Source organism: Camelus dromedarius, chromosome 17 (assembly GCF_036321535.1).
Source record: "Camelus dromedarius isolate mCamDro1 chromosome 17, mCamDro1.pat, whole genome shotgun sequence".
Classification (NCBI taxonomy): domain Eukaryota; kingdom Metazoa; phylum Chordata; class Mammalia; order Artiodactyla; family Camelidae; genus Camelus; species Camelus dromedarius.
In genome coordinates, this window is record NC_087452.1 from 30,655,166 (window position 1) to 30,668,875 (window position 13,710).

General features: G+C 48.8%; 1 protein-coding gene across 4 annotated transcripts in view; it reads right to left on the reverse strand.

Annotated features, from left to right (window-relative positions):
- The window catches only part of CACNA1D (calcium voltage-gated channel subunit alpha1 D), a 296,376-nt gene that overhangs the window by 23,266 nt on the left and 259,400 nt on the right, over positions 1–13,710 (reverse strand). For all 4 annotated transcript variants that reach the window (XM_064496422.1, XM_064496423.1, XM_031470549.2 and 1 more), the window contains 8 exons: positions 13,081–13,146; positions 11,369–11,460; positions 10,301–10,460; positions 9,613–9,740; positions 9,390–9,486; positions 7,522–7,624; positions 7,059–7,160; positions 2,228–2,358 (listed from right to left, as the gene is read on the reverse strand). In XM_064496422.1, the coding sequence (XP_064352492.1) occupies positions 2,228–2,358; positions 7,059–7,160; positions 7,522–7,624; positions 9,390–9,486; positions 9,613–9,740; positions 10,301–10,460; positions 11,369–11,460; positions 13,081–13,146 (879 nt within the window). The remainder of the gene's footprint in view (positions 1–2,227; positions 2,359–7,058; positions 7,161–7,521; positions 7,625–9,389; positions 9,487–9,612; positions 9,741–10,300; positions 10,461–11,368; positions 11,461–13,080; positions 13,147–13,710) is intronic.

Here is a 13,710-nt window from a genome sequence, read left to right on the forward strand (position 1 = left end):
AAGGAAATGAAACTTTCTATAAACAACAAAATGAAAAAAGTAAAACATTACTGTGACACAATGTAACAGTCTTTAACCCATGACTTATACATGTAGCTTAAGCATCATTCCAACCTTCAACTTGAAGACTCAGTGAAACCCACCCTTGAGATGTGACCATGAGTTACTTAGCCATGTGTTATTGTTCAGGTTTTAGAACACCCAAACATTATATCCAGCTACCAGAGCAAGCACTGAAGCCATCTAAGTGGGAAATCTTGGGGATTCAGTAAAGGTATAACTCTGTATCCAGGTGGTCATCACACAGGCCTTCCACAGAAAACAGAAGGTCTCAGAACACAGTGCTACCTTGGTTACTGTGAATTACAACATAGTCATCCATGAAAGAGTATGTTTCCCCCTCTAGAAAAGTCATCAAGTTCCGCCACACCCACCAACTTAGAATCCGAGAACGGCAAGCAGGTCCCCTATAAGTGGACAGGAGGGGTGTGGGTGGGGGCACCACGACACTCTGAAATCCAGCCAGCCAAGTCCTCCAGGCCCAGGGCCACATTAGGGAAAAGCCTGTGGAAGCACGTTATCACTCCCTGTCCTTGCACCCAAATTGGCCACACTGCCCTCAAGAACGTATGTTTAAATTTGCAAACACATCTTTTCAGTGTGCTAGGCTCTCTGAGTCTACTTGTGAACTGTGATCAGGAGAAGGGCTGTTATTTTTGCAAACTGATCAGCCAGAGGTGAAAGAACTTTACTCAAATTCTACAACCTGAGATAGCAGTCAGCTTTTGAGCCTGTGACTCACTAAGCTACCTTTAAAGATGTGATCAGAGGAAGAAAGACCAGAAATTGTCTTTGGTCAGATTCAGCATCCACCTTTCCCCCTGCCCTGTAGCTGTCTGGGCAGAGCCCAGGTTTCGTCATGAATCAACAAGTCACGGTCATACCAGGTCATCTCTGAACCCCCCATATGCACACACCCCCACTCCTTCCTTCACTCATTCATTGTTATTCGTGTTCATTCTCTCTCAGAGAGATCAGACAAGTCTTCACACTTTGGTAATTACCATCACCTAGAACACAAAACAAGGCTGGGCATTTTCCCCTAGAAGAAAAGTGGAGGACTATTTCACACTGAACCTCACCCATACCAACAAGGCCCAATTTAAGACACATGGTGATAACAGGGACACAAAAGTGATTTGGGAGGAAATAAATTTAAAAGGGAAAGATTCTTTATCTTATTCATGATGGACTTAACACATTCCAGACAGCAGAGATGACAGGGCTTCTGATTAATCTGGACAGTTGCTTTGACAGCTTGCCAACCTGTGCAGTCCCCTTTCTGCAGTGCTTAGCATCTTTTCCCCATTCCTTCTCCACCCCTCTTTCTTCACCACAGGAATCACCAACTTCTCTTCCTAGCACCTCTTAGCAGATTTCCACTTTGACTCCCTTTCCCCACACACCTGCTTCCCACCCAGGGCTTTAGGTTTACCTAGGATTCTATACCCTTGAATGCAAAGATCCTAGTTAGAACCAGGGGTTCCTGGAACCACAGCCCCTCCAGGAGCTTGGGCAGGGCCCAGGCTGACATAGGGGCCAGAGGCTGGCCAAGATGCAAGAGAACAATGTTTGCACAGCGAGCCTCAGGGCCGTCAGGAAACAACACACAGAGACACACACGCCACACGTACATACACACACTTGCACACATACGCACGCACACACGCTCTAGGAGGTGATGGATGTTACTGAAATGGACCGAAAACCAACAAGCAGTGGGGTAAGAAACAAACAGAAACAAAACAAAGCACTTGCGTTCAGATGGAAAGCTGTTTTGTGGGCAGCTGGGGCCCAAGCCCAGGGCTGGGGGAAGGTGGGTGCCTGCTCAGAGGACACTGCCTTTGGAGAAGCCTGGGGGAGACAGGGTGCGAGGGCAGCTGTGGCTCCCTTCCTGCCAGGGATGTGCCCTGGCCGCTGTCCCGGAGGTCCTGCCACATGGGCCGCAGTGGATGCAGATGCAGGGGCGCGACAGAGAAGGCAGGGAGGGGAGGCACTTACCTGGTGGCCCAGAAATGGCTAGTCCACATTTGGGGGAGTATGCAGTATCTCACTTTAAACAAAATCCTGATGGTACTGCTCAACCATGAATAGTCAGCTCTCTAGTGTTTCAAATAAGCTTGTAAAATCATTAGTGAAAAGAGAAAAAGACAAAACAACAATTCACCTGTAGGGCAATTGTGCTGTTCTTCGCGGGGTATTTTCCCACCAGTCCTTGTTCTTTCCGTTTCTTGAATTTCCTAAAGTAGTCCTGTATCAGGAAAGTGGCATAGAACTTCCCCACGGTTACCTCATCATCTAAACGGAGAGACCAGACAGAGCTCTCCCGAATCAGCACATTTGCACCAAGAGCCTTAACACTCGCTGCTGGCTAGGGGGTGGGGTGGGGCAGGATAGCGCAGGAGGCACTGAGCTCTCGGCTTGGGACTCAGGAGACTAAATCTAGCGAAAAGCAAGGTTTTGCAAAGCAGTTAAGGCTCAAAATTAGAGTCAGTTAAATAAACTGGTACTCAAAATTGCAGAAAATAACATACTTGTCATGAGATCAACAGAGCAGCATATTAGTAACACTATGAAGTGCCATCTTGGTTATTGACTCAAAATGAAAATTACAAAACAAACAAAAAAGGTTTCATGGGTCATATTTTCACCCCTGTGCATAGGGATTTGCATGTGTAATTACCACGAACACCAAAGACAATTAACCATCCAAATCCCGATGCCTGGAGATAAAGATAGAGACTCAAGAAAGGTGACAGACAAGCTCAGAAGAAGAAATTTCCAAAGAGTGACTGCAAACCCAGATTTTCATGTGCCCCCTTGATTCTCTGCCAGTAGCCTCCGTAGACCATTTCTCGGTTTGTAATCACAACTGTTTATTTTCGATACTGCAAGAGACAGCTCCAACTAACCTCAAAGTTGAGCTGACTTACTTCGGCTTTGTTCAGAAACAACCCCCATGTGTGTTGTTGGGGGACTGGAACTCCCTGAGCATGACAAGGTGATGCATGAGGCAGAATAGAGGCTCTGGCTGTCTCTCAGAAGCTACCCTGGCAGCGTCGGTGCATCCCTGGTTGGGAAGCCCACCCGCCATGGGCTGGGAACTGGTGACCATGGCTTGCAGAGGCTGGGAGGAGTAGCAACTGCTGCCCTCAGGCTATAGCATAGCTCAACTTAGGGCCAGGCTGCCCTTGCAAATTACATGTGATCTGGGGCAAGGGACTCAGCCTCTCTGGGCTTGTGTTCTCATCCCTAAATGGGTCTAAGCCTCTTGGAAGAGCTGTAAGGATCACGGCAGAAGAGGCCCATAAAGCACTCAGCCACTGGCTTGGGTGGTCGCAGGTGTCAGGGGTCACGTGACTGTGAACCATCAGAGTCACTATTATTTTACAACCCGCCAACAGCGACATCCACTGAAGTGGAGCAGAGAGCATGACAGGTGGAGACACTGGGACCCTCCTGGCTGGGGCTCATTTTGTGCCCATGTGGTAAGTATCCCTGGCTGGACACTGCTGGGCCACTCTGGGCTGCCCCCAAACTCCCTTGTCAGAAGCTACTCAGTGTTAACTATGTGACGAGATGCCCTGGGGTGGTCAGCCTTGAGAAGCGTGTTGCATTCCTTTTAAACCCAAAACGGCAAGGCCTACAGTGGCATGGAGGCCACCAAAGTGAACCTAAGTCTTTGGGTACCATGTAAAACCAGGTCCCTCATCAGTCTTGTGCTGGTCTAAATGGTCTAACAATGCACTGTCCAGAGGCAGGAAGGCGAGAGGGCAGTGGACAGAGGTTCATGACTTGCCCCAGGCCAGGTGAGTTGGGATGTAGGTACCCCGGGCCCGGGGTCTCCTTCTCCTCCCCACTACCTCCACTGCTAGGGCCATCTGCTCCTTTGGGGCTGCCTCTCCCAGAGTCCAAGTCTACCTCTCTATTGGGCTCCATGTGGGAGGTAGATTGACTGGACCAAGCAGAGAATCCCAGGGCCTTAGCCAGCCTCTGCAGGCCAGGGTTTCAAGTCTTCTCTGTGGGCTCCAAGAAAAACACTTGCTGAATTTACAGAAGGCCCACCTCATTCCACACTGGAATGCTTCCAGCAAAAGCAGGCCTAACTTTTACCTTCCTCCAGCCTGGATGGTGCTAACCTGGAAGGGCTCAGGGGGGCTCCTCTGGGAGGGTCTTGGCTCCCCTTGGCCCAGAGTCTGGGGCTACGACATACTCAGTGAAGAGGGTGGCCCGTGTTTCTGCACAAGTGACAGCTCCAGGGCAGAGGCACCCTTCTAGGGTTCTGCAGGGCAGCGATCAAGGGTCACCTGGTCTTCCACACCGAGATGCTGAGCTATTGAGACCAGGCCCAGGAAGAGTCTGAAGAACAGGAAAAACCAAAGGTCCAAAAGCACAGAAAAGGAAGGAAGCAGAGGAAGGATGTAGGGAGGCTATGTGGGCTCGGGGCTGCAGAGAATGATGGTGTCAGCTCCGAGCACTCTTCAGGGCACAGAAGACCCAGGTCCAGGAGTGAAGGAAAGGACAGTCTCTGGGAAAAGAGGGGGCTTCTGAAGGAGGGGGGAGATCAGTGAAATGGCAGAAGACTCAAGAGTGCAGGTAAGAACATGTGAAAAATTCAAATGGGACATGAGACAGCTCAGTGCAGAGAGAGTAGACAGGCTGTCCCCGTAGCCAAAGGTACCACTGAGAGCATGGAGTTCAACCTGGGCTCCGGGCGCATTCCCGAGTATCATCTCATCCAGCTCATAATGGCCTGGGGGGCATCTCCCATCACCCCCGAGCCGGCAAAGCCTCCTAAAATGGGCACCTACTCTGCTCTGCCACCAGGGGTGTAAGGCACTCTCTGAGTGCCCCACAATGGCTGGTCCCAGGCTCCTGGAACCTGAGTGGCACACTGAGCCCCTCAGCCATGGGAGCTACCCCTCCGCTGGCCCAGAGGGCTATATAAATGTCCTCGTTTTCTAAGTGCCCCATAGTGTGGGAAAGGCTGGGACCCCCAGTCTACTGGAAGGTCAAAGAGAAAAATAAAGAGATAAACGGTGAATGCAGATGCTAAGATCCCGGCCAACAACTCAATCAAGTCTGTCACCAAAGGCTAAAAGTCACTGCCTTTGGAAACTCAGTGACAGAGCATTTATCTGAGATTCTTCCTGGTAAGCTCTACACTAGGCACACCCACAACCCATGCCATGGAGCTTCTGGGGCATTCCATCCCCTGCTAAGGCGCTGTTTCTTGGTACTGTAGCCGCCATTCTAGAAGGGATGAACCCGTCATCCTAAACCTCAATCCATGTTAAGAAATGTGGAGAAAAAGCCAGGGGCCACTACTGGGCCAAGAAAGCAGAAGACTACGTAGCCTTTATGAGAAGCCTAGGAGGGTAAAAAGTTGATCAGTTTTTCAAAGGAAGGGAGCCAAATACTGGACTTTTTTTCTGGTGAAAAAGAAAGACATGAAGTGTCACAATAATGCGAATGACACTCCCCAGGTGAGTCTTGCCAGGATGGGCACTGACATGAGAGAGACTGGTCTGGAAGGAGAGGAGCGTTTCAAGAGAGAAGGGAGGTGGGGGGACCGTGTGAGGAGGTTCACCTAGACAGGCGTGACCTGCTATTCTGAAGCATGCATCTGTATGTTGAGAAACATATCGGGGAATACAGTTGGCAAGAGATAACTCCGATTCCATGCCACCACCCTAAAACAGAATTGCTTCAGAATATTCTGAAAGACTGAGAGTTGAAAGGAATGGAGGCTGCAGAAAAAGCTCAAGCACATCATTACAACGATTTGAAAAAGCAATTCATCTCAGCCATGCGAGCACCTGGGTGTGCAGCTAAAAAGAAAAGAATGAAAACCAAAGAGTTGTTTTAAAAAGTGCAGCATCAGTTCTCCTGTGGAGAGCCAGGGTTCTCTCCCTAGGTGGGAGGATTTTTGGTTTGTGTTTTTTCTGGTTTTTTTTTTTTTTTTTTTGCACTTTCTTTTCATCATTTCTTTGTGGGCCATCTCTCCCAGCATTGAGCCGGTGGCCCTGCCAGCTATGGGTGGCAGTGACAAAAGCTCACATTGCTTCTTGAGTCATGCTGAGGAGCGGAGCTGGCCAGCGTGCCACTCTCTCTGCCCCACCAAGAGCCAGAGTTGTCACCTTCTCAGAGAGAGAGACGGTGGCCACCGTCCTGGCTTGGGGTTCCGGAGTCAGCTTCCAGACCTGAGCCAGCCCCATCTGGAAGGCTGCAGGAACAGTGACACGTAAAAGTTCAGTTGGTTATAAAACGCACGGAACGCTTCTAATGCGCCCAGGGGTAGGGGCGCTGAGCAAACCGATCCTGCACCTTTAAAACTTGAAAACAAAACTGTCAAAAAACAACCACCTCCACTGGTAAGTTCATGTGTACTTCAACCAAAATGAAAAAACAGTATCTGTCTTATATATATATATATGTATTTTATATATATATAAATCTGAAAAAAGTTTAGTAAGTTATTTTGTGATAAACAACGAAGGAAATAAGCATGCCTATTCTGTCTCTACCCTAAATTCTAATTAAAGGGACATTTTTGGTAATTATGGTAATAGAATCAGTTTTGTCAAGAACATTTTGAAAATATCATTTTCTGAAATTTTTTTTTGTGAGACTTTTTCAACAATACGTTGAAGGATAAATGGAAACTAGTTTTAAGTATTTCATTTTGGGCCCCCAAAATACAGGCTTTTGGTTTTCAGGCAGTAAGCTTATTCTCCTAGTTCCTCCACCCACAAGAAAACCCAGCTTCAGTCATCTGGGTCTTGGTTTCCTAGTCACTGAACCCTCTCCTTTGTCTGGAATGGTCTCACGTTAACCCAGATAATTGCACCAATGGCCAAAGGGCCTTCTGCGGCTGCTGGCCCTACTGCTCTGGCTGATACCTTGAGTGTTCTGCAAACATGCTGGGCTTCCTGGAGACTCTGTCATTGAAACCAGTGTGTTGGCCAAGAACTACTTAGGAAATAAATTACACTGACCACCAGCTGGAGGGACAACTTGGTCAAGAAGTTTCATGCTGGTTTTCTTCCAAATTTTCTTGATCACAGCTCGCAGTTCTTCATTAGCTTGTTCCAGGTTCCCTGAATTCAAAAAGAAGAGGGGAAAACAAGCCTGGCTTCTTTTACTCAGCAATGCCTCTCTGTTCTCCAGGGCTGCAGGCGGCATGAGTCCCTCTGTAAACCTTCCAGGACAAAAAGAGACAGAGGGAGGGAGGAAAAGAGAGAGAGAGGAAGAAAGGAGGGAGGGAGGAAGGAGGAAAAGAGGAAGGAGGCAGGGAGGGAGGCCAGGCCAGAGGGTCCAGCACAGACGGTCTCACTACCCTCCCTGCCCCCTTCCCTGGACATCCCCTATTGCACAAGAAAAGACCCGGATGGGAATCAAGGTGGGACACAGCATCCCCTTCCTCTTCTCCCACCTGTCCTGCTTCCAGGGAGGGCTCACCTTCCGTCTTGATCTTAAGAGCCGTTCGAACCAAAGCAAACAGAGTTGCATTAAACATGACTGTCCCATCACTGTTGAGCGGCATGTTCATGGCAACTAGTCTCTGCAAACAGAAATGTTTCTCAATGGAACGCAAATGACGAATGACAGCCGCATCCCTTTTCCATGTTTACTCTGCTTCTCTCTCATCAATCCTCAATGAGCTCAACGGCCTTCTAGGGGGCATCTACCAATTAAGGGGCTCTGAGATGACAAAGGTCAAAGATTTAGTCATGAAGCACAAAGCTGGCACTTGGATGATGCACTTTGTTTTTCAAAACTGTTCAGTCCCCTTACTGTTCACGCATTCCTCTCCCTTTCTCATTAATCGTCTCTCCCAGTGTCTTGGGGTCAGGCCTCCATTCTGGGCATGTCCTTAAGGCTGTTGTGGGGTTAGGGTCTGCTGCTATTCCTAAGGGACGGAGTATCCTTCAAGGACCCTGCCCTGATGAGACCACTGGGGAGTGTTGTGTACGAGACCATGTGGTTTCTCTGAGTGTCTGGTCGTCCAGAGCTGGATCCCCACTTTCTGCTTCTCTTTTTTCTCCCCTATCCCCTGTAACACCAGCACTGAGAACTGAAGAGAACTTGGGTGAATGACATCCTCTCTGGCCTCAGTAACCTCTGTAAATGCAGATGCCAGGCTCATGGCAAAGGGTTCGGGCAAGGGTTAAAGGAGACCACAGACACTGAGATTCAGCTAGGTGCCTGGCTGGTAAATGCTAAAGAATTATAAATGTTAATAGTTCCAAATTTCTTATTTTTGGCTGACAAGGTGTTCTAAGAGAAAGATTTTAAAAGCCTTTTCTCCTCCCTATTAATGGACTAAAATCTTGTGTACACAGGATTCATCCCATTTAAATTCCTAGTCGGATTTCTATAGGATAGACTTCCCAAAGCCAAATCTTGCACTTCTCCTGTAAAGGGGGAATCCTTTCTGTTGTGACAACTGACTCAAGGTGGTTCAACATGAGCTCTGTGGAAGGAAAACAAATCTCAATGAGGGCTCGCAGAGAGTCTGATGTGAAAACTTCAGAAAGGGGTGAGGTGGGAGAGCTGAATCCACCCTGCAAAGTCACTGCCTGATGCAGGCTCACCAGCAAAGGAGCTCCAGCAGTGGAGGGGCACGTCACCACGTCCACCATCACACGAGCTGGGAAATGCCCAGGCCACCAGGTCCTCTCCCTTCTGCTTCCCAAGGAGCTCCCTCAGCCGTTCCCTCCTCTCCACGCCCACTTGTACTGCCCTCCCTCTGGCTCTCCGGACTTCTCAGTGAGAAGATGGCAACAGGTCTCCTGGGCATTCTCCTGTCCCCAGTTCACTTCTCCACTGCCAAGAGTCAACTTTCTAGAATGGAAGTCTACTTGCGTTTCTTCCAAGGGACTCAGCCTGGCATAGAAGGCTCCTCACAGCCATGCTCAGCTTGAGCCTGGGGCTTTCTGCTGCTCTCTCTTGTGTTCCAGCCACACAGATGACCCCCTACTCTCCTGCCTCCACATCTGGGCTATCCAGACTCCCCATTTGCAAAATACTCTTCCCGCTCTGACAAACTCCTACTTCTCTTCTGCTGGACTTGATGCAACTTGTTAGCACCCACTCCTGCCACCTGATGACAAATTACGTAATTCCTTTCCTATTCTTATTGTTGGCTGATAGAGTGTCCTAAGAGTCACACATCTGAAAGCTCCTCAGGACAGTGACCACACATCACTCATCTTGGCAGCCCCAGTGCCTGACATCAGGCTTGGGAGAACGTCACTTAGTGTTTGCCGACTGAAGCTGGGAGTCCCCGCAAGAGAGGCTGTCAGGCATGAGAACAGGATACTTACCTTACAGGCTACTCTGTGTGGGCACAATTTCCCAAATCCCAGGGGAGGCTGGATTCGGCGGAGCAGAGTGACCACGTCCAGGTGCTTGATCCTTCCCCTGGAGACAAAGTATGGCATGAAGTGTGGGGCAGCACTGGCCAGCCTGAGCCCTCTGTCCATTCCCACTTTCCACAAAATGCACAGGCAATATCCAGAGACAGCCCACACAAGCCACACAACCTACTTTGCCTCAGGGTCGTATTCGGACCATATTCTTTTGAATTCATCTAAATGGTGAGGCCCCAGAATTGACCAGTCCCGGGTCAGATAATCAAAATTGTCCATGATGACAGCCACGAACAGGTTGATGATCTGTAAAAGCCAATCAAGAGGGAGCTTCAGCTCTAGTGGGCTGAGCTGGGTTAGCCCCTAGAAAGTGCTTCCCAATTATAACGGTCACAAAACATTTGGACCCACTTCTCCGAGAGGCTGTAAAAACTTTCCTTCTGGAGAACTTAAGAAAAAGGTAGGCTTCTAGTTTTCCAAAATAGCTTTATAGCGTATAGTTTCACAGGAGGACAGGAGGAATGTATTATCTGACCTTTTGAAGCACATTGCAGTTTTATAATTTGGCACCAAATAGCTCACACTCAAGTCACTGCTACGTGCAGCAGCTTTGACATTTTTATAAAGGAACCAGCAGCCCTAACAAGCTGGGGTGGCGAAGCCTGTTAGTTAGCATCCAACCTCTGCTCACAACAAAGGTGCTAGTAAAACAGGCCTCATTCAGCAAAACCCTCTCCTGCCCGGTGGAGTCTAAAGTGCCGGTCAGCATGAAGTACTCTGTAGCCATCTGACGGGACATCACTGAATCCCAAAAAGCTATGGGAGCATCTGTCCATTGATGGGGTGGGGTGATTCTGATCACTTACCAGAAACGCACAGAGCATGTAAAAACTGATGAAATAAACGATGGCGAAGTTGCTTCCACACGTGTACTCCTCGCCAGGGTTGTAATCCGACTCGGGGTCACAGAGCTTCCCTGGGAGGCAGGCCAGCATGATTTCCTGCCAGGCCTCCCCCGTCGCACACCTTTTTTGGATTAAGCAAAGAAAGGTCTTTATAGGGGAAGAAGGCTTTTGAGGCTTAAACCTTTAAGAAATCTTAAGGAAAAAAATTTTTTTAAATTTAGAGCAAAACATAAGTAATTTGGGGAAAAAGCCAGTTTGAATTAGTGAGAGTTCCTAAACTGAAATTCCTACTGGTTTTCAAATGCAGCTTCTGTCAGTGAGTACAGGCCCTGCTGCAACTCCCTCTGATTGACATTAACCATCTGAGACAAGAACATCAATTCTTTTTGTATAAGGGGATGTTTGTTTTGGTGTCTTCTCTCCTTTAAACCCATATTATAATTTTTAAACGATTATTAATTATTTTTAATGACCTAACATCTGACAACTTGATAAGATCCCCATCCAATTCTGTTAAAAGCAAAGAATTAGAAACCATTTAACTCACAGATAACTTGCTCTCCACTCACTAGAGTCATTAGGAATTACTTGTATGATTTCTAGAAAGTTCTCTCACTTTAAGGCCCTTTGCTTGCAGTTATTAAATGGAGTTAAAAAAATCCCATAAAACTTGAAATTGCACATCTCAGGATGTTCCGTGTTGGCTCTGAAAAGGCCCTATGTTCCTGCTAAATGTCCGCTTCTCCTGGTTGTGTTCAGGCACTTGCTCCCAAGCGTAAGCACAGATCCTGTACCTTCCCGGTGGCCTCCCTAGACCTTCTCACTCCCAAGTGGAAAACCTTAAGCCCATCACAATTGGAATGACCACAATCCAGCAAAATTCCCCTGTGACTAAAATGATCGTGTGTCTGTTTGAGAATACAAAACAAATACAAAAAGCCACCATGACCAGCTGCTGGAGTAACACGCGTCCTCTGTCACTTGGGAGCCCAGAGGGAGACAGGCTTGCTCTGGGCTGGACTCAGTCACCTGAAGAGCAGCAGCACTGCCTGAGGAAAGGTCTGGAAATTATTGTTCCTGTTGATCTGGTTGTTATCTCTCATGGCAACTTTCCCAAACATCTATAGAGAGAAAGTATTAGGGTAAAAAGAAAAGCTTTTGTCATGCAAAAAACTCTCCAAAACTCTGTATATGAATCTAGAACTCAAGTTTGGTCAGTACCCACGAGGGCCTGCTCGGAGTGCCTGGCACTTTATTCATTCAACAGAACTGGGCCAGGCACCATACTGACCACTGGGCACATGGTGCCGAGGTCTGGCACATCCTCCATTCAAGGAGTCCCCACCTGGGAGAAGGGGCGCAGAAGTAACCAGACAGGCAGCCCCTTCCGATGAGAGCTGGGCTAGTCCAGCCCAACAGGGAGGCACAGCCAGGCTCACAGATCGGGGCTGAGGGCAGGGTAGGCCTCCAGGGGAAGTGAGGTGAAGGCTCAGAACTGAAGGATAAGGAGAAGCCAGTCAGGTGACAAGGAGGGGAAGAGTGCTGCAGGCAGAGGGAGCACTGCCTGCAAAGGCACAGAGGCCACTAGGCACAGGTGCTCCAGGAAATGAAAAGACCATGAGTGTGACAGATGGACAGACCAAAGACCAGGCTGCCAACAAGCCTGGGGGGCCACTGGGCTACGGGAAGGAGGATGGGCTTTGCCCTAAGGGCCAGGGGAAGGTAGTAAATACTTCATTCGTGGGAATTACAGAAACAGACTGACATTTTAGAAGGGCGTGATGCCTAGCAAAGAGTAAACCCGTGGTGGCGTGTGTGAGGAGTCTGGGGTTCTCTGAGACAACTCTAGTTTTGTAAGAGGACATTAAGGCATCAAAGACCCTTCAGGGCATCCCCTACTGCTGAATTACAGGGAGGGACTCAAGCATGCTAACTCTTCGTTCCAAACTCCTGGTAAAATTCCTAATGACTTGCAAATACTTCTCTGTCTTCAGAATAAAAAGGCACACACCACCATTTCTCTGCTGTGGGGATGTTTCACCTATTTGTCACTCACAACCTCCCTTATCTGAAAGGCTGCACCTTGACCAGCAGAGAATGTAGCAAAGAAGCCTCAGGGGAGGTCCAGCGCCACCAGCTGCTCCACCACCCTCTCCTCCGGGAGGCTCTGCCCCCTACCCACCCACTGCGTGCAGGGTTTAGCTGTGAGTGAAGTTCTAATTCCCTTCCTCACCCCAGGATGGGCTGGAAAGCATCCTGCACCCCTTAGCCCCCAGGCCCAGGCCACAGAAGGGCCTGGTTTCATGCTTCTTTTTAGAGGGGTGCTGCTGAGTTGAGTTCAGCAGCCAGCATCTGGAAATCATCTGTAATGTTTTCAGATGATAAACAGACTTTTGTCTCACTCACTACTTTCTAAGCAACATGGGTGTAGAAAATAGGACAATGAGGGCTTCTTTCAGTATGGCATTTGCTGTTGCAACAATCAATAATGGGTTTTCTCAGTTGACTGGCTCTCCTGAGATGCAGACTGGGAATGGGGAGGGTCCCCAGGTTAGCTTCCCCTGACATATTCCAACCTACCCATGTCCTTCTGGGCCCGGCTCCCTGGACCACATCTTTCTCATCGCTGCTGGCTGAAAAATCATGACCTGTCTTCCAGCCCACCTGCCCAAGGAACATCTTGCCACAGATCTGGGGCGACCCAGCAAAGGGGATTCAGAGACAGAGGAGCTGGAGCTTACCTGCATGCCGATAACCGCGTAGATGAAGAACAGCATGGCTATGAGAAGGGCGACATAGGGGAGCGCCTGGAAGAGAGGAAGCACCTGGCTCTATGCGGGCCTCCTGCCCCCAACCCTGACAGCAACTGCTCGGGGACAGACTGCAGACCCATGTGGGGCACACACAGTATTCTTGTCTGTGTTATATTGAAAGGATGTCAACGGTGAGGAAGAGATTTTTAAACCCCAGCCCAGCAGGATGACTTCAGCCCTGCATGCAGCAGCCCGTGCACACTTGTGTTACGAAGCTGCAGGTGGGACGTGCTTTACATAGTTGTTAACAGCATATCCTAATCCTGAACAGTGTCAAACAGTGACTATTCCCTCGCAGGGTAATGCTTAAATTCACTGCTGGATTCCTTTGTGAAATTACTGTAATTGATGAAACAATTCCAAAATGCTGGATAATTAGATGGCTTCCACTTTCTTTTGTGGGGGTGTTTGGGGTTGGACCAAGGGGCTACTTTACAAAGGAACATCTTTATGCAAAATCACCTGACATCTGCTGAAGTACTTCTTCAGCGTGAAGCCTTAGGAGTGGAATCACTGGGACAGAGTGGAAGAACCACTTTCTGGCTGTGGCTGTTGAAG